Here is a 22,292-nt window from a genome sequence, read left to right on the forward strand (position 1 = left end):
CATTCTAAGTAATCATCTAAGATCAAGAAACCTTTGTTATTTACAGTAGGTTATCTTTCTTATTCAAGGTAATAATCATATTCAAACTTTGATTCAATTTCTATACTATAAACTATCTTAATTCGAGTAAAAATCTTACTTGAACTTGTTTTTGTGTCATAATCCTACTTCAAGAACTTTCAAGCCATCCAAGATCCTTTGAAGCTAGATCATTTTCTTGTCACTTCCAGTAGGTTTACCTACTAAACTTAAGGTAGTAATGATGTTCATAACATCATTCGATTCATACATATAAAACTATCTTATTCGAAGATTTAAACTTGTAATCACTAGAACATAGTTTAGTTAATTCTAAACTTGTTCGCAAATAAAGTTAATCCTTCTAACTTGACTTTTAAAATCAACTAAACACATGTTCTATATCTATATGATATGCTAACTTAATGATTTAAAACCTGGAAACACGAAAAACACCGTAAAACCGGACATACGCCGTCGTAGTAACACCGCGGGCTGTTTTAGGATTGATAATTAAAAACTATGATAAACTTTGATTTAAAAGTTGTTATTCTGGGAAAATAATTTTTCTTATGAACATGAAACTATATCCAAAAATCATGGTTAAACTCAAAGTGGAAGTATGTTTTTCAAAATGGTTATCAAGACGTCGTTCTTTCGACTAAAATGACTACCTCTTACAAAAACGACTTGTGACTTATATTTCTGACTATAAACCTATACTTTTTCTGTATAGATTCATAAAATAGAGTTCAATATGAAACCATAGCAATTTGATTCACTCAAAACGGATTTAAAACGAAGAAGTTATGGGTAAAACAAGATTGGATATTTTTTTGATTGTTGTAGCTACGGGAAATATTGTAACAATTCTATACAAATCATAACTTAACAAACTTATATTGTATTATTCATGTATTCTAATATATATTATGTAATTTTGGAATACCATAGACACGTATACAATGTTTTGATATATCATGTCGACCCATCTATATAATATATTTTGGAACAACCGTAGACACTCTATATGCAGTAATGTTGGAGTTAGCTATACAGGGTTGAGGTTGATTCCAAAATAATATATATAGTTTGAGTTGTGATCTAACCTGAGGCTTGTATACACTGGGTCATGGATTGATCCAAGATAATTTATATTTATTTATTTATGTACATCTAACTATGGACAACTAGTTGTAGGTTATTAACGAGGACAGCTGACTTAATAAGCTTAAAACATTAAAACGTATTAAAAAAATGTTGTAAATATATTTTGAACATACTTTGATATATATGTACATATTTGTATAGATTCTTGAATCGACCAGTGGCCAAGTCTTACTTCCCGACGAAGTAAAAATCTGTGAAAGTGAGTTATAGTCCCACTTTTAAAATCTAATATTTTGGGATGAGAATACATGCAGTTTTATAAATGTTTTACGAAATAGACACAAGTAAATGAAACTACATTATATGGGTGAATGATCGAAGCCGAATATGTCCCTTTTGCTTGGTAGCCTAAGAATTAGTAAACCGATCTACTAATTGACGCGAATCCTAAAGATAGATATATTGGGCCTAACGAACCCCATCCAAAGTACCGGATGCTTTAGTACTTCGAATTCGTTTTTATCATGTCCGAAGGATTTCCCGGAATGATAGGGGATATTCTTATATGCATCTTGTTAATGTCGGTTACCAGGTGTTCACCATATGAATGATTTTTATCTCTATGTATGAGATGTATATTGAAATATGAAATCTTGTGGTCTATTATTACGATTTGATAAATATATAGGTTAAACCTATAACTCACCAACATTTTTGTTGACGTTTTAAGCATGTTTATTCTCAGGTGACTATTAAGAGCTTCCGCTGTTGCATACTAAAATAAGGACAAGATTTGGAGTCCATGCTTGTATGATATTGTGTAAAAACTGCATTCAAGAAACTTATTTTTGATGTAATATATTCTTATTGTAAACCATTATGTAATGGTCGTGTGTAAACAGTATATTTTAGATTATCATTATTTGATAATCTACGTAATGCTTTTTTTAAACCTTTATCGATAAAATAAAGGTTATGCTTGTTTTAAAAATGAATGCAGTTTTTGAAAAACGTCTCATATAGAGGTCAAAACCTCGCGACGAAATCAATTAATATGGAACGTTTATAATCAATATGAACGAGACATTTCAGATCGAACCCGTGACCTCTCGTATACTAACAACACCCCTGAACCACTACACCATTTCTGTATTTCTGTAATAACAGCAACCTAATATATATTTAACTCGTTCCATCCTATTCCCCTTTCTTCTTCAAACCCACGATTAGATCAGGGACTGAAACCGCACCATTAACAAATTGTTTATGTAAATCTTGGAATTTTTAAATGAACAGAATTACCAAACGTTTGTTGGATCGATTTTCATCAGAAAATGGATTAAAAAGAAACTGCAGCAGCAAAAAAAAAAAAAAATACCTCGATGAACACTTAAACTTTGATTTTAAATTTGAGATCGTTATAGTTAATACTTTCTACATGAAATTGATTCCAAATCACTTTTACAAACTTTCTGGATCATCAATTGATCCTTAAATATTGAAACCAGTTCCAATTTCTCGATGAACATCTTCGTTTGACTTTTGACTATTAAGTTTGACTCTTAAAATTCTCGATCAAAATAATGAATTGAATCTTAATAATTTGCAGAAACAATCACTAGGGTATTCCTAACGTAATTGCATTTTTAGATTTTAAAATTTCATTTGAATCCGAGTTTTTGGCAACAAGTTGCAGAAACAGGGAACCCGGTTGATTTTCTTCAATTTTTCTGTTTGATTTCGAAAATTAAAAGCAATTGAAAGTAGTGTAAGGTTGATATAGGTGGTGTAAATCGAATGGGTGGTTTATCAACTGTAATTGATTGATTTATACAAGAAATATCGTTGACAGGGAATCAATTTGATACAGAAAAATAACGAGAAAAATACAAGAAATAGGATATCGATTGTTACAGATTTTTGGATGTGTTATTATGATTGAACGTTAATTTGTACGAATCAGAAATTATAAAAACAATTTTTTCTTCTTCCTGCAGATCGAAAGTGATTGGAACTGAATTGAGTCTTATACACATAAATATGTATTTATCTATATTTATTTGTTTATACTATATATATATATATATATATATATATATATATATATATATATATATATATATATATATATATATATATATATATATATATATATATATATATATATATATATATATATATATATATGTATTAAATATATATAGGTACAGTATCTGGTACATGTATATGTATATGTATCTGATTACAATTTGTATTAATACATATATTAATAATAATATTAATACTAATATTAAATATATAAATATTAATAAAATTAATAATAATGATAATAGTAATAGAGATAATAGTAATGATAATATCTCATTAATAAAAATACTAATAACAAAAATAATAGAAATGCTATATTTTAATGATAAAAATAATTTAATATTTCTAATAATAATAGTCTTTAATGATAATATTAATAATAAAATTTAATAACAATACTAATATTAATCATAATTAAAATTTTAAATTTCACTACTAGTTATAGTAATAATGATATTAATAATGTTTTTAATACTATTAATAATATTAAATAATAATCATAAATCAAATGTACCAAATTTCACATAATATCATTAATGATACTGTTATTAATATTAATATTACTATTAATATTAATATTTATATTGATAATGAAGGTATTAATTTTAATACAACAACTATATTTTGAATTGTATTATATATTATTAATTACATAATATAATCATATATAATATGATAACCTTTATTTGAATATTTATTATTTATAAAATATATATATATATTACATATAATAATAATTAATCATAAAAATCATGTATTTATTTATATATGGATTCATTTTAAATTTACGCTTAATTACTTTGTATTCTATTTTGCATATTTAATTCAAATGCTTAAATTATATTTTATAACTTCAATTTAATATATACATACATACTTACATTTACATATACATATTTATTTGCAAACAATTGTTCGTGAATCGTCGGGAATGGTCAAATGGTAATTGATTTCATGAATATAGTTCACAACTTTCGAGACTCAACATTACAGACTTTGCTTATCGTGTCAAAAATATTAAATCATATCGAGAGTTTGATTTAAAATTAGTCGAAATTTTCCGGGTCGTGACAAGAATACATGCAGTTTTATAAATGTTTTACGAAATAGACACAAGTAAATGAAACTACATTATATGGGTGAATGATCGAAGCCGAATATGCCCCTTTTGCTTGGTAGCCTAAGAATTAGTAAACCGATCTACTAATTGACGCGAATCCTAAAGATAGATCTATTGGGCCTAACGAACCCCATCCAAAGTACTGGATGCTTTAGTACTTCGATGTTGTTTTTATCATGTCCGAAGGATTTCCCGGAATGATAGGGGATATTCTTATATGCATCTTGTTAATGTCGGTTACCAGGTGTTCACCATATGAATGATTATTTTTGTCTCTATGCATGGGACGTATATTTATGAGAAATGAAAATCTTGTGGTCTATTAAAATGATGGAAATGATTATTTATGTTAAACTAATGAACTCACCAACCTTTTGGTTGACACTTTAAAGCATGTTTATTCTCAGGTATTGAAAGAAATCTTCCGCTGTGCATTTGCTCATTTTAGAGATATTACTTGGAGTCATTCATGACATATTTCAAAAGACGTCGCATTCGAGTCGTTGAGTTCATCAAGATTATTATTAAGTCAATTATAGTTGGATATATTATGAAATGGTATACATGCCGTCAACTTTCGATGTAATGAAAGTTTGTCTTTTAAAAAAACGAATGCAATGTTTGTAAAATGTATCATAGAGGTCAAGTACCTCGCGATGTAACCAACTATTGTGTATCGTTTGTAATCGATATGGACTTTATCCGGATGGATTAGGACGGGTCATTAGAACACACACAAGTAAATACATTATATACATACATATATAATGATCTCACTCACCTTGGTATGCACACACAAGCCATGTATGTATAACCACTGTCATCGCATCTGAGCATGTAATCACCTATATAACACATAGGCATACAACAAATAAATACCTATTATCTATAAAAGAATCTGACACCAACACCCTTAGCCAAGGGTTTTCACCTTGCTCACCAAAAAACTCGCCCATTTAGACACCTAAATGGACATCACCAAATTACCACTACGGGTGGTAATTCTAACACACACATACAAGCAAGTACACTTAACCAAATTGCACTTGACCCAAAAAGGACTCGGTCCATCACCACTACATGTGATAATTCAAGCCCAACAACACCCTAAAATTATTGACACTTGCACCATGCCCAAAGTCCCAAACAATAACACTTTATACCAAAATTACATGTGTTTTAACATTTTAGACAGCCCTGTTTTCACAGCAGACTTCGACCCACATAAATTCCTGTTCAGTTTAAATAAACTTATCCATTGAAAAGTATACTCAAATACCTTTTCAAAAAGTGCTCACACTCCCCAAACAGAGTCGCGGTTTACATGATATGACCTTCACAAAATCATGTTTCGTGCAGTTTTTATAGTGACGGGTTTCACCACTTTTGACCAAAATTCAAGTTATGAACATACTAAAAACACCAATTAACTAGTTCTTGCTTAACCACACTATTAAGGACTTATTTCAAGATGATTAATCATCATCATTAACAACAATTTTAGTTAGACATTTCATCAAATACTTAGTGTGCATGACTCATTTACTTGACAATCCAACACCCAAACCACCCAACTCTAGTTCAAAAATTACAATAACTAAATGACCATAACCAAACTCCCTAAATTCGTCATCCAAACTCTAGATTACAACACAAGGGTTTACACACCCAAATCACACACCAAAACCCCTAATTTATGAAGAGATGGGGTTTATGACTCAACACCAACCTAAACTTTAACCCAAACTCGAAATCAAAAGATAAAATTCGGATTTAGGTATTACCTTTGAAATAAAATGAGCTAGGAGGGCTGCAACACTAGGATTGGGTTCCAATTTGACCGGATTTAGCTTCATTCTTCAATAATTGGAACTTTCTCTCACTAGAAGTTTCTCACTCTAAGTTAGGTTGAAGAGTGAAGATGAAAATGAGAGTGAAAGAGCTCCAAATATGATTTACACCCACTCAAGTCGTCCATTCAAAATTGCAACTTAGCCATCTAGCTTGGTTTTTTGCACTTAAGGTAAACCCTAATTCGTATCTTTAGTGATTATTTTGATTTAGGGTTAAGGTTTGTGTTGGTGATGGGGTATAAACCCAATTTCTTGTGAAATTTGAGGGGTTTGGTGTAAAAATTTGGTATGTAAACCCTAATGTTATAGTCTAATGTTTGATGAGAAATTTGAATACTCGAGTCTTGAAATTAGGCATAATCACTAGAACACTTGTGTATTAATGATTACGTTGTTGTTTAGAGCTTGTTGATCATTAAATTTGGGTGTTGACCTTGAAATGGGTGAACTTGATGTTTTGTAACTTGTTATGGGAAAATGACTACTTAAATACTTTGAATTTGTGTTAATTGGTGAACTATAGGCATAATCACCAGCCATTAGTGATTATAGATGTTTTGACTTGTGTTAAGTTCGGTCAAGTGAAAAATGGATAAAAATTGCACTTGAAGGTTATAAGTTTTTGTTATAGTCAACTTGTCTGTTTAGTTGATTTATTTTGAATGTAATATGTGTTTTACATCGTTCATCGTAGACTTCAAGTGTTGCATTCATCAAACATTTAAGGTGAGTGGAATGATTATATGTGTGTGTACATAAAATTGGGGGTGATGTGGTAATAGTTTTATCCGTGCGTTGGATTCACTTAACTCCGTGCGTTTGAGACCACATAGTGTTATGGTGTATACCGTGCGGTGGCAACACCATATGTCGTCTATTCGACACGTGCGAGATTGGTGATTGTGACCAACTGTCGGATCACTTCACGCCGTGCGTTGACGGCCACATCGGGGGATTCGTGATATATCGTGCGTTGTATATACACTAATGGTTGTGCATTTATCATCCCTAGTGATTATGGTTAACCATATTGTGTGTGTTGTCTATTTTAGTATTATATCTTGTGGGTACATGGTATTTGAGTTGCTAGCTTTGTATGTGTTGTATGTGCAAGTGTAAGCACCTAAGCTCATTTATGTATGTATATAATAATTATTGCATTCACTAAGCGTTATGCTTACCCTCATTGTTGTTTATCTTTTTATAGATTCGGGTGTGGACAAAGGAAAGGATAAGCTTGGAGATTAGATGACTTTGGTGGATTATACTCTAGAAGATGGCTTTTGGTTAAATGTTTAGGTTTGAGTAGTGTATTCTCAAACACCATGCTCGAGCCCATATTTTGAATTAAACTCATTTGGGTCGAAATTGTCATCTTGTCTTTGTAATGGGTCGTCGATGACTCGAGTGGTAAATTAGTTTCATTATGATGTTTTAAACTTGATAATTCAGGTTTTGGTTGTGTACAAACAGTTTCAAGATGTTAAACAATGTATTTGAACTATTTTAGTTGAAGTGCGGAATTGGGTTTAATTTATGTTTCGAAAACCAGTTTTATGGCGCGCCGCGCAAGTGTACAACGCGCCGCACAGATGAGCGTAAGTTGGTAACAGTAGTTGAACTAATTTTGAAGTTTGTCTTTGGTTAAAGGGCGCGCCGCGCAAAATTTAGACGCATCACGCGGATAACAAGATATGATGTTAGTTACCATTCTAAAAAAATGTGTTGTTTTTAGTAAAAGAATTTGAGTCGTTTCAGACTAGTACTTGAATTGAAACATACAAGAAAAAAGATGAAGTGTATAACCGAAAGTATAATTTTAAAAGTCAAATTAATTATAATAAAAATAAAAATAATTTAGAAAAGAAAGGAGCAAAAAAAGTGGGAAATTGAATACGCATGTGAATATGCAAGTTGAATATAATGAGGCGCTTAATCTTGATTGCTTTTCTTGATTTTCTTAATTGCTTTACTATCCCTACTTCTCTTTATATAGTTTGAACTTCGATTATTTGAACTTCAGTTATTTGAACTAAGTAAACATTACTCGTGTAAAGATGTTATTTTATCAAATGTATGTATGCCATACATTACTTTGTGTCATTTCATTTTTATCCGCTTATAATTGTTTGACCTATTGACCAATTAGTTTACCTAGCGGTATAGTGGTATGTCAATAATTCTTTCGAATAAAAGGTTGAGGGTTAAAGTATCATGCGTAGCAAGTCGAATTTGGAGTGTGCTTGGCGCAACTAGTTGGAGATGGAGCTTATAACTAGAGATGGAGGTTATGGCTAAAACTGATAGTTGGAGTTTATTTTTAAAGTTGGAAGCTGAAACTTATTTATTATATGTGTTTAGTTAATATTAGCTAAAACTTGAGCTTATAGTTGTGTCTTGACTAAAAAAGGACAATTAGATATATAACATAATATATAATTATATAATATAAAGGGTAAATAAGTATTTTCTCATTTCATAAATTTATTTTATATGCTAGTTGAACTAGATTAGCTTATTTTTTCATTAGCTCCGAATATTATGTCACTTAAATAATGCTACTATTTTGAGCTTATTAAAAAAATAAATTTAAACTTTACTAAGTTGTGAGATTAAATACACCCTTGAGTGTAAGTTTGTCTCTAGAAAAATTGTTAGGGCCTATTAGGTATATCCATGGTTGCAAAATTCGTTATTCGGGGATTAATCGGTCAGAACTTTAGAATAATTAATCGTTAATTCGAAGATTAATCGGATTGTACTTTATACATTTAAATATTAAATTTTAAAAATTATATGTGTAAATGTAGAAAAAAACCATAAATATAAAAATAAACTTTAACATAATTGTCTAAAATTATTCATTTTGCTCAAATGTTATAAAGTTCTAGTTTAAATTAATGTTAAAATGTTAACCATTTTTTTACTTTTACCGACTTTGATTACCAAATTCATTTTTTAACTCATCAATTGACGTTGACCGTTTAATTAAACGAATTTTTAAAAATCGGAACAGATTGCTCTTAAAAATGATTAATTGAGGATTAATCGGCGAGTACTCGAGTTTTTTACAACACTGGGTATAACTACTTGAAATTTTGTATGAAGTACCTTCTATCCACTATATCATTTTTTTTATATTGGTATGTGTTTATTTTTAGAGAATTGATAGGTACACAACTATTTTTTATAAGTACACAACCAAACATGCTTTCAATGTTGTATTGTACAACAATGTAAAACATGTTTAGTTATGTATATATAAAAAATAGATGTGTACATATCATCATCCTTATTTTTATGCATGGAGTAGGTAATTTTGTAACAATGAATTCTATTAGGTTGACGGTAGTCTCTCTAACGGTCGTTAACTAATCTATAGAAAGTTTGAATAAGGACCAGAAAGATAAGGGAGAAAATGGTTTATTATACGGATAGATAGAAGATCTGGTGAAGCTATCAGAAAAATAAAATTAAAATATAAAATGCTTAAATAAAAGAGTTGAAAAAAAAAACAGTTGATCTGCGTCCCCATGACTATGGGGCCCAACAGGGAGACCTTCAGTACCCAGTAGTGCCATGTCCGGGTCCCTCTCGATAAAATTATTTAAAAATTAGAAAAATGTTTTCTTAAAAAAAGTAAAAGAAAACACCATCACCAGTTCACCACCCAACTAACCCTCCATACTACCGTCAGACACGTGTCAGTAAGATTGGATATTCCCGCTCTATTTCACCATCAGTTACCCGCCTAGCCGGTCACCTAGTGCCCTCGCCTTCAAATTCAAGTTTTTGTTTTATTGGGGCTCGAGGACACCTGCTTCCCGTCTGGACTTTTCTAAAGTGTGGTATTCCAACTCTTTTTGACCAAAAAAAACATGTACGTCCATTGCACTACAGTTTTTTATTTTCTTCACAATTTGTTGTTGATACAAGGACCATATAGTAATCCTGGTATCATTCCATTATATTCCATTTTCGTCCTTGTTCCACTGAGAAATAATTAATGATAATACATAATTATATAGATATAGATAGATAGATTGCTCGTTGCATCAGCTCTATCCTTGATCAATTGATTAGTGGGATATTACAAAATACATACTCCGTACACTAAAACTCGTAGTTGTTATATTCTTGAAGCCACGAGTCAAGATAATAATTTTAAAAGTAGGTCTGTAGGTGATCTAAACCTGACTTATATATGATGTTAATTCTTACGAGTCATCTATCCATTTTTCGTGTCATAACGAATCATGATTCCAAATTGATAAAAATAAGGCAAGTGTTTAGTGTAATATCGAAAAAATAAAAAATTGAGTAGAGTTTGATTTAAGCTAAGCAAATGTGGTTTGTGGTGGTAGATGATTTAAACTAACTTATATATTTCTCCGACTTCTCTTGCAAACCAATATCTCACATAATGATTTATCCATTTGGATGATATCTTAAAAACATCGCAGAGATGGTTGTGGTTGATGATTGAAAATTAAATTTAGTGAAATCTTTTCTCTTAAAAATTGGTGACTAAGAGTGATTTAATTACTTAGTATGATAAATCTTTAATCGTAGAGAAAACTCAAAGTATTTAGTGGTCAGTCAGAGTGTTTTCTTTATGTTGTTCGTGGTGGCTCAACTTTTATCGTTCTAGTGTTGGATTCTTCTTTCTTTGGAGTATAACCATGTTTGTAGGTAACTAGTTTCTTTTTGTGAGTTGTAACAAATATGCCACTATCATGTACTACTCCGTATCACTTTATTGGTGTTTGTTATTGAGTTAGATCTAATTTTGTTGAACGGAGGTATTAAGGTAACTGACGGGAACCTTGTTAGATATGGACGGACCCACCATTTGCAAAAAATCAAAGAGGACTCCATAACCAACTGTAAAACAATTGCATTATGAAATTCCCAAATGAGACTCGAACTCGAGACCTCCCGGACACCTAGATGGTGAGTGGAGATGGTTTTGAGTTAGGTCTATGTATGTTTAATAATCTTTTTTAACAAGAAAGTTTTGTTAAGAATTGTTACTTCTCTAACGAAAAAGGCATTACCAACTCTTAATTACTTCATTTGGTTATACTATCATGCTAACTATTTAAATTAATGGTTGGAATTATTTGCTTTAGGTTGCATTTGTTTAGCTCTGTCAATTCATTTTCAGCAAGTTGTAACAGTTTAATTTACATACATAATATAAATTGGGTTGCATTTGTTTTAATTTTTTGTCATTCAAGTTTTACAAGTTGCAACACTCTTTTTAACAAGTTTTGCATATCTATTACTACTAGCGCGAAGCAGAGTAATGATTGCTTAAACGCGATTGCTGAGCAAAATTTCTCATTTTTGTAGCAACAATTGTTCCACAATTTCAAACACATTGATTGAAGTTTCATAGTGCAAAAAAAAAAAAAAAATAAATAAATAAATAAATAAAATGTTATGACAATTTGCCTAGCGCACCCACACTAGCGGAAGCGATGATATAATTTGTTTGAGACAAACTTGCGATAAATAATAGAAAACAAATAAAGTAACTGATAACACGACGATTTAACGTGGTTCGGCAAAACCCTGCCTACATCCACCCCAAGAGTCTCCTTTATTCTTATAATATAAAAGAACCCGGTACAAGAAAAAGTACAATATGAGTTAAACCCAAACCCAAGCCCCTTAGATTTTAGCATAAAATATAAGTTTCCCGTACACTCTTTTACACTCCTTACAAGAATAAAACTTTCAACCTCACAAAGAAACACACTCCGTTGATATTATCGATCAACTATGTTTACTACCCTTTGTGATACTTTGATCCTCACTGGATTTGATCCCTCTGGATGCTCTCCATCTTCTGCACGGTAATCTATATATATTGCTTCTACATATGTTAGGTAGATGTAGACAAAAAACAATATCTACCCTCTTTCTTTGACTAGTAAACGTGCAGACATGTACTTAAACAATTTCTAGCCACATGTTGTTATTCTTCTTTGACTTCACATCGTCTTTAAGTGTGAAAACATTTCACCAATGTCTTCAATAGTAGGCAAACAACTAAAGGTAAATATAACCCCACATATAAACCATGCAAACTTCAATTTCAACTAAATGTTTGTCAAATATTGACTACCGTCCAACAATCTCCACCTTGACAAACATTTATCTTCTTGATCACCAAAAATACTATTACCGAGTATTTTCACCATTGGCCTCCTTATCCCCGCTGCACACACCTTGAATCACCTCGGTCCTGAACCCCGATTCAAATAACACGGCCAATAATTATGTGCAGCTAACCCTGTCAACTTACCTAGTTGACACTGGAGAGGAGTCTCGAATCACCTTTTCCACCAAAGTAGGATTTTCCTTCTCACCATCGTCTACCTTGGTCAAACATGTCCTAACATGTTCCCGACCTGTTTCCTGCGTGCACGCTTTCAAAACCTTCGAGACACGAGTACATTTTGTACTTGCCACCAGACGATATAAACCCTCATACTTCTCTCGCTTCACCAGGACCTTCATGCCACGTGTGAATTTCATAACTCTACCTACGACCGAATAGCCGTATCCTTGAGAATCCACCACGCTTAAGGAAATTAGATTCTTGCACATCCTTGGTGTGTACGCCACACCACCAAGAGCGTAAGCAGCTCCGTGAAACAATTTTATATTCACCATGCAAACACCCTCAACATCACATGTTGAACCATCACCTAAAATCAGCACCCCGCTTTCTTTAACATTAGCTTATCAAAATAAGCTTCCTTGGAACACACATGCATCGTACAACTAGAATCTAAATTCCATTCATCTTGAGCAGAAGTAGAACTTTTAGAGATTGTGAGAACATCTCCCACCGGTACATTAACTGCTTCCGCAGCCGATGAACCCCCAGATTTATCTTCACCATTCTTTCAGAGTGGACAACCTTCCTTAGTGACCCCACTCATGACATTTGAAGCACTGGATACCCTTCACGCCGTCTCCTGATCTAGACCTACTGTTATCACTAGATCTCTTCTCGGCAAACCTTCCCCTTCCATGACCAACCATAGCAAACCCATGCTCAAAACAGTCACTAGATCTTCGTCTCTTATCTTCTGATAAAATTGCTGATACTACATCCTCTATCTTTACAGTAGACTTACTATAAAGAACAGTAGTAACCACAATTTAATACGAACTGGGAAGTAGAGAAAGAAGAATAAGGGTCTTATCTTCTTCTTCAACATAAACCTCAACTTTTAGGTTGATTCATCAGACCATTAAACACATTTAAATGTTCAATAATATTCCAATCGTCATCCGCCATCTGAAATGGCTCCACCTTAAATTGCATACCACTTGTTATGACAATTTGCCTAGCGCACCCACACTAGCGAAAGCGAGGATATAATTTGTTTGAGACAAACTTGCGATAAATAATAGAAAACAAATAAAGTAACTGATAACACGACGATTTAACGTGGTTCGGCAAAACCCTGCCTACGTCCACCCCAAGAGTCTCCTTTATTCTTATAATATAAAAGAACCCGTACAAGAAAAAGTACACTATGAGTTAAACCCAAACCCAAACCCCTTAGATTTTAGCATAAAATATAAGTTTCTCGTACACTTTTTTACACTCCTTACAAGAATAAAACTTTCAACCTCACAAAGAAACACACTCCGTTGATATTATTGATCAACTATGTTTACTACCCTTTGTGATACTTTGATCCTCACTGGATTTGATCCCTCTGGATGCTCTCCATCTTCTGCATGGTAATCTATATATATTGCTTCTACATATGTTTGGTAGATGTAAACAAGAAACAATATCTACCCTCTTTCTTTGACTAGTAAACATGTAGACATGTACTTAAACAATTTCTAGCCACATCATGTTATTCTTCTTTGACTTCACATCGTCTGAAGTGTGAAAACATTTCACCAATTTCTTCAATAGTAGGCAAACAACTAAAGGTAAATATAAGTTATATAACCCCACATGTAAACCATGCAAACTTCAATTTCAACTAAATGTTTGTCAAATATTGACTACCGTCCAACAAAAAAAACTCAAACAAGTCTCACTTTCATCTTACAACTCAAACTAAAGACTACCTTTGCAGTTTCTACCATCGATCCTTAATGGAAACGCCCGAAAACAGTCTCCACTTCATCTAATCTTTCAAACCAAAACTATCATTGCAGTTTCATTGTTTCAACAATCACCAACCAAGAAGTAAAAGCTTCAACAAAGCCATCCTAATGAAGAGTCCATTTTTCGCTTGTCTAAAATATGCAGCCCTTGGATCCCCATCTACATCGACCGATATCTACAATACCAACAAAATTTACATTAGAATCAAACCAGTTACAACATATGTAAAAAAAAGAATTAAAGAAAGAAAATAGCATGAAGCTTAGAGTCACCTCATCGAGCCTAGGAAGAGGATGCATAACAACTGCATGCTTCTGCATTACATTCAATACGTCTCGATCAATAATGTACTTGCCACGAGCCGCTTCGTAGATATCAGTCCTCTCACCAAAACGTTCTCTCTGAATGCGCGTTTGGTAGACCACATCACATTTTGATGCCACTTCCTTTAAATCTACACTTTCTTCCCATTTGACTCCCTTTAACGTTAAGTACTCTTTTATGTCCTCCTAATCCATTCCAAACGACAAAAAGCGATCAGATAAAAATATTTTTTTAATACTTTTTATCATTCGTTGATTGCGTACCTTCATCTTCACAACCTCGGGTGAAACAAAATAGATCTCCACATCGTTATATTTGGCTAGTAAATATGCAAGTGAACGAACTGTTCGCCCATTTGCAAGATCCCCAACAAGTCCAACTTTAATTCCATCCAACTTACCTATCTCTCTTTCAATAGTGTACATATCAAGAAGAGCCTTACAAAAAAAATACGCGTATTAAATACTATGAAACTAATTTTAAAGAAGCATAATAAATTATCCACAATATTTTTTAATATATTAGGTAGCAACTTTGGCATACTAATAGAGAATGATGAGATTATACCTGAGTAGGATGCTGACCTGGACCATCGCCAGCATTAATAACAGGAATGTTAGCTGTCGAGGCGGCTCTTTTAGCAGCACCATTTTCAAAATGCCTCATAACAATAATATCTGAATATCCTTCCACAGTTCTAATCGTATCTGAAACAAAAGGTCAATGTCAAAAACATAGTCACGAATGAAACAACAAGAAAAAAGAACATCTACATGAAACTACCTTCAAGTGTTTCTCCTTTTGCAGCAGAAGAAAACTCTCGTGCGTTTTCTGTAGTCAAAACTTCCCCACCTAATCGTTTCATCGCTGACTCAAACGAAAGCCTGGTCCTAGTTGAAGGCTCGTAAAAAAGAGTTGACATTAAATAACCATTTAAAATCTGACTTCCACGCGACTTCTTCTCAATTATTTCCATTTCACGCGCCACTTCAAATATAGCACTGAGTATATCTCTGTCGAATTGCTGTGCTTCAATCACATCATGAAGTTGAAATTTTTCTCCTTTTAAAAACGTTCTAATAGTTTCCACTTCTACTGCTCTGCATTGGATCCTATCCTTTGATAATATACTTCCATTGTTACACCAGCTCGTTAACTTATCATTTTTCGACAAGCTCGAGTGTGTAAGGCTAGCGGATACATTGTTCCTCTTAAAATGCAGCAGGCGCTTATGCAAATGATCCGACGTATAGGAATCATTAATGATGTTTGTTTGCTTAAAAGCCATTTGTGAGGCATGTGCAGATAGCTTACAGGAAGACATAGCATCAAGCAAATATCGCCTAAAATAACAAAATCAAAATATATTCAAAAAACTAAAATAATAATAAAACTTTTCATTAATTTCCATGGTAGACTGCATCATCAAATTCATCAAATTCTACCTAATTCGAAAAAGCAGATTTTTTTTTCAAAGTTCTATAAGACCATTCCTATCGCTGCGTTTCTTCCCCTCCGTCAGTCCATGTGTACAACAGTGACGAAAACTGACGGCCCCTAACCGGGCATCAGTTAGATTCCCTCTCTTCCGTTTGTCATGGAGGCAACGGATTGCAAAACCTCCGTGAGTTTTGCAGGGACCAATCAAATAATTTCTTGAATTAATTAATATATATTTATTATTATTATTAATTTATTTTTTTCCACACCATTTCAATTCAAATTTTACCACAACACCATACCCAATATTTAACACAAAAAATTGATACAACGGTTAAAAAAAGTCCGAGCCTAATCACAATCAGTTTGCACTTTTTCGCCAAACTGCCTGTGATATCATTGCCACGATTAGAAGTGGTCTAAGCTAATATCTAGCTTGTGGCATATATTGAGCAACGTAAACAACACAGTATCATATTAGAAGTAAACCTTTTAAAAGCAGGTTCCAAATTCAAAATGAATCTCCCGCCCGCTGAAGCTTGTGACGCATGAATGTAAACTAACTATTAGTAGTGTTATTAAACTTGACTTTAAGACGTAATCACATAATAATTGACAGGTTAGTAGGAATTGACATCTATTTATAAGCTAAAAGGTATGAAAGCTTACATGTATTCAATTCAAATGATGAAAATGAAAAGAAACAGTAGCTGCAATTGAATTCGGATTGACAATTAGGATTTGATTATCCTGGACCTCCAGCAACTTTATAGGAAGAGATAATGATGATAAATATGGAGTAATTTTTAATTAATTAATTAATTAATTTAAAAACTACTCCGTAGAACACAGAGATCGACGGGACGAATTATTTAGGTTTTGGCGGAAAACAGAATCACGATAGTTCCTCCGTTTCTATCCAGTAACCCTAAACAACGGGCTTGGATTTGGTCTTGGTATTGGTGATGGGCTTGAGCTTGGGTTCACCATACTTGTGCCTTATGTAAGCAAAGCGCATATTTTAGCCCACATATTCGATATGAAACATGTATTAACCTTATACAGTACGTTATACAGTATTTTTTGACATTAGAAACTTTTAAGAGAATTTATGTTTGGCAAATTTAGCTGGTAGTTTTTAGTTGGTAACTTTTAGCTGTTAGCTTAGCTAGTAGCTGGTAGCCGTTATCTTTTTATATGTATTTAGGATATGATTGACAAAACTAGTTGGTAGCTGGTAACTTTTAACTTATAACTTGTAGCTTTTATCTGATAGCTGTTAGCTTTTTAGATATATTTTGGTGTTTATTAGAGGATCTGAATTTATTAAATAAGAAGGAAAATGACAAAAAGCTAGAAGTTAAAAGCTAAACGCTACTTCTAGTAGTTTTTTATTAAATAGGTGTTTTTTCATAAAAGCTAAAGCTAAAAGCTCATAAAACTCCAAAAAACTACGCGCCAAACATAGCCTTAGTTGTTTGATAAAGTAGGTTAAACTATAAACTATTAAAATGAAGGGTAAAATAACAAAAAACTAGAAGTTAAAAACTAAACGATAGTTCTAGTGGAATAGCTTTTAGCTTTTTCCCCATCTCAAAAAGCTTTAAGCTCTTGCAATCAAGCAGATATTTTTATTTGATATGAGTTTTTTCATAAAAGTTAAAAGATAAAAGTTTCTAAAAACTCCAAAAACTTTTTTCCAAACATGGCCTACAATAAAAACTTAAAGACAACCTTTTGATTTGACATTCTCATCATTTTAAAACAACGGCGCACACAAACAAGTATTTATTTCCATCGTATTTTGGAGGCACACAACACTCACAATTAGCAAGATAATTTAGCTGCTATTTAGTGTCCGTTATAGATTCAGGTAAATTACAAAACATATGCTACATTGATGATGCACATAAAGAGAACTAGAATGACAATTGACAACTATACTTATGCTGTTTTAGAAAGAAGAAATAACCTAGGTCATTAAGGATTAATAAACATTGATTACTTCTCTATAATAAATAATAAAGACACAGTTTACATCGAACTCTTGAGAAAACAAACCTTGTCGAATCTATAAGACCACTCTCAACCATGACATCCTTACCCACATTTTATTATTTTTATTATTATTATTATTATTAAATTGAGATAATATAATCATTTTTATAAACAAAACTTTTATTAATAAACAAAAATACGGTTACAATTTTTTTTTTTTAAAGAAAAAAGGGCATAATAAAAATACGTTACATTCATAAACATAAATTAAAATTCAGACAATCCTTGAGAAGTTGGATGTGGTTTGTGTTTTGTATATGATTTGTGATTTGTATATATAGTTGCATCCGTTTATATACAATTATAGTCGTTGAAATGGACAAAGGAGTCACTTTACTCAATTATGCTTCAAAATGACATTCACGAGGGCGAAATGGAGAAAGGTAGTCGAGGGCGGCCCAAGGTGGGGGAATGCCATCGGTGCCCTCGAAGTTTTGATTTGAGGGCGGGTTTGGGCAACGACCGTTGAGAGTGGTCTAAGAATCAATGCAAGTCCTCAAAATTGCATACAATTATACAACACTAAAGTTCCAAGATACGGCAGTGACTACATCAGAAATCCAAATAATCTTCCTCAATGTTGTTAGTCGGAGAGATTATTAAAATTAGTGAAATAGATCATTGACTTAATAATCTTACCGAACATCATCAATAATTTATGTTCAAATATTACTAAATTTTGTAATTATTTTTATAGATGTTATGCTTGCCTAACTTTTATGTTTAATTTATGTAAAGAGTAGCCGTGACGCAAAGGTATGTGTTATTGGCAAAGTATTATTTGAAAATGTGACTTGATATCAGTCACAAAAGACTTAATCAGATTACAGATTTTTTCAAGTGCTGATTAAAATTAACCAACTTCACCATTAAAATCTGAACAAAAAGCAGCTTAAATACATGGACAAAAACAGCATAAGAGACCCATTACTTATGTTTTGCATCAATAATGAATCCCATATTACAAGTTTTTAAGGTGCAAAAGAGACCCAAACTTATGTTTTGGTGTTAATTATATCATCTGTCTATTCTTGTTACTTACTCTTAAGGTTATTAAAAGTAATACTGTATTAAAATTTTATAATTGTGCAATGCAAGTCCAAGTCACGTGTTTAACAATTAACAGGAGTTTACCATTGTCATGTAAATATATAAAATGTATCAATATGCAGTTCCAAATTCATACCATAATACCCCATGTTTAATAACCACCACCTCCCTGTTTAACTCGAGCTCCCTGAACAAGAAGTAAAAGATGCTCAAGTTGCTTCTGCGCATTTGGGTCGTCCTGAAACACAAAGACAAAACATCAAACCTGAAAACACATAGTTTAAGAATCCTAACACTAACAAGTGTCATTCAAATACACAATACGTACATGGATATAATTGGTAAAGGTACCATCTTGCAGCATTTGTGGAAAACAACTCTTCAGAGCATCACACGCTCTGCAATATTCAAGTAAACCACATTTACGCATGTACATCATTTTTAAACATCAAATGTGGTCTACCAATCATAATCAGAGGTTGAAATATAGTCAGGTTGAGTAACATGTCATTCGGGTCGGGTTGACCCAAATCACTAATTGACCAATCCTTTCTAAAAATTACACAATTGGTGTATGAAATGTGATTAGATAAGCTATAATATTCCAATAACAACAAGTTTTAAAAGGTTATATGCACCAATATACAGTATGTGCTACTTTTGACCTGTTTAATTTTACTCTTATCCGTTTGACCCATCCATGATTGGGTCGAAATTGCAACCTCTAATCATAATACATAATCATAATATATACCAAACCTATTTAACTAACCTTGGATTTCTAGAAAGGTTTAAGTAACAACCGATGATTAACTTAATTACTTCTTTAGAGGGCTGTTCAACAAGCTCACCAACCATGTTTCCTAGAACATTAGTAACTGCACAAAACCTTTTAGCCGTGCTGCATGCATACTTCAAGCCCTCCTTATTTAACAAGATCGATTTAATTATAAATAAGGCCACCTGGTTTCAGCATCAAACATCAAATTAATTAATAACCAATAATATAATGTTTAGTAAGTGAAGCCATAAGGCATAACACTAACCTTTTTCGACAATTCACTGCCCGTCTCCATTGTGTGCCGGCACATAGGAAATATTTCGGTTGATAACAGAAAATTGATAACTTCAGTATCATCTACCTGAAAAAAGTAATTATGTTAATACACCTGTTCTTTATTGTTGTTGTTGACCTGTTCTTTATATCACTTTTTAGAAAAAGTGTTTATGAAATAATTAGATTAGAATACGATTAAAACTGTAGTACCTTTACAAGAGCGCCGATGACACCTAAGCTACAAATCCTAAGAAACTCAAAAGTCCTTAATCTACTTGTAGTATTCAAGAATGGATAAAGATATATAGGAATATTAGCTGAAACCAAGCAAAAATTAGTACACACTTCATCAAAACTCATAACCATTGAAAAGATAACAAAACACTACTATATAATTTGCATTTTAAGAAAACATTAATTACCTTTCACCAATAGCTTTCTTGTGTCCTGGTGGGTGGCTATACACTGTAAACAAGATATTATCATATTAGGAATCAATAAACTTCTTTTTGGTATGCCATGAAAATAATTAATAGTTATAATTACAAAAATTAATTTCAATATTATAAGTAAAATCAATAAGAACATAAGGTAGACCCTCATGAAACATAATTATGAACAGTAATAAATTAGGCACCAAAAGTACCTGAAGAAGAACAATTGCATTGCTAACTCTGGTTGATTGATCAGGGGTTAGTTTGTGTGGTGATAAATACGGGTATATTGAAATAATTTCCTACAAATAGTTGACGATAACATTATCAACCATCAACATCAATCAATCATATATGTAACAAGATAATACTTATATGATAACATGTAACATTGCATAAGTGTTGTGACTACAACAACAACGAATCAACCGACCAGAGGCGGATCTAGAGTGTAAGGAGGGGGGGCGCCCGCCCCCGGTGGATTTCGAAATTTTAGTGTAAAAATTTTGGATTTTTCGACTTTGCCCCCGGTGAATTTTTTTTTTTTGCCCCAAAACCTTTATATTTTGCCCCAAAACCTTCAAATTTTGTTCAAAATTCTCCAAATTTTGACCCAAAACCTTCAAATTTTACCCACAAATCTTCAAATTTTGCCTAAAAACTTCAATTTTTTGCCCCAAAACCTCCATATTTTACTCAAAAAAATTGCTATGGTTTTTAAAAAAATTTCGCCCCCGGTGGGAAAAAATTCTGGATCCGCCACTGCAACCGACTATAGTTCATGTCAGAAAGACCTAATAGGATCGTTTTATATCATTAATGAACCTTTAGTAAATAAATATAAAGAAGGGAAAAGAGGTCTTTTAGGTGTATATATACCTGAATGAGTGCAGTAACAGTACCAGTAGAATACCACAACCATGGAGCCATGTCTCCATATCTTCTAGTGTTCTGCATAATATAACCAATAACAAAAGATATATATACAAGAAACTGGCATGCATACTCACAAAACTAGTATCGATAATTGATTTGATAATAATAACATAATAAGACTACCCATTTAAGTTAGATTTAGCGTTAAACTGAAAAAGATGTTTAACTTGGCGTCAATATAAATGAAAACTGAAGTACCTTAGAGAGTTGCATAAGCGCATTTTCTCGAAGATCTGGATTGCATATATCGAGTATCAGTTTCTCAGGGGTCTGCATTTTTTTCTTTGAACGTAAAGAAAAAACAATGGAGATTTTTTTTTTATAAATATTTTTATATTTTATTATTTTCTAGATTACAAATTTGTAGTCTATCTATCAAAACTATAAAACTAAATTATTGTTTAGAGATTCACTCCTAATTTTTCTCAAGCCATATCTAACAAATATTTAAAATATCCGGAAAAATTCATTGTAAAGGGCCGGGCCCCAAGGGTTCTATTTATTTATTTATTTATTTTTTTTAAATTATAAAACTATATGAGCGCTAGGAGTCGATGCAAATTTTCGCCGTTAAACAAATTTAACGGTGGGGACGGTGGAATTTCCGACACCGCCGTTAAACCGCCGTTAAAGGCCACCGTTTTTTGCCACC

The 22,292-nt window shown here is 32.4% G+C and overlaps 2 protein-coding genes across 2 annotated transcripts; both read right to left on the reverse strand.

The window, feature by feature from the left end:
• Positions 1 to 14,049: 14,049 nt before the first annotated feature.
• LOC139885842 (aspartate carbamoyltransferase, chloroplastic-like) lies at positions 14,050 to 16,905 on the reverse strand. Its single transcript, XM_071869596.1, has 6 exons — positions 16,775 to 16,905; positions 15,449 to 16,008; positions 15,233 to 15,372; positions 14,929 to 15,102; positions 14,614 to 14,850; positions 14,050 to 14,516 (listed from the first exon to the last, which is right to left on the reverse strand). Coding segments are annotated over exons 1-6 (1,221 nt in total). The 5' UTR covers positions 16,777 to 16,905; the 3' UTR covers positions 14,050 to 14,408.
• A 2,431-nt stretch (positions 16,906 to 19,336) lies between these two features.
• On the reverse strand, positions 19,337 to 21,946 carry LOC139885845 (uncharacterized). Its single transcript, XM_071869599.1, has 9 exons — positions 21,839 to 21,946; positions 21,584 to 21,655; positions 20,917 to 21,006; positions 20,693 to 20,735; positions 20,481 to 20,587; positions 20,260 to 20,355; positions 19,986 to 20,176; positions 19,542 to 19,611; positions 19,337 to 19,451 (listed from the first exon to the last, which is right to left on the reverse strand). The coding sequence occupies exons 1-9, from the start codon at positions 21,914 to 21,916 to the stop codon at positions 19,365 to 19,367; spliced, it is 834 nt and encodes a 277-aa protein (XP_071725700.1). The 5' UTR covers positions 21,917 to 21,946; the 3' UTR covers positions 19,337 to 19,364.
• Positions 21,947 to 22,292: the final 346 nt, after the last annotated feature.

Source organism: Rutidosis leptorrhynchoides, chromosome 1, assembly GCF_046630445.1.
Source record: "Rutidosis leptorrhynchoides isolate AG116_Rl617_1_P2 chromosome 1, CSIRO_AGI_Rlap_v1, whole genome shotgun sequence".
Lineage (NCBI taxonomy): Eukaryota > Viridiplantae > Streptophyta > Magnoliopsida > Asterales > Asteraceae > Rutidosis > Rutidosis leptorrhynchoides.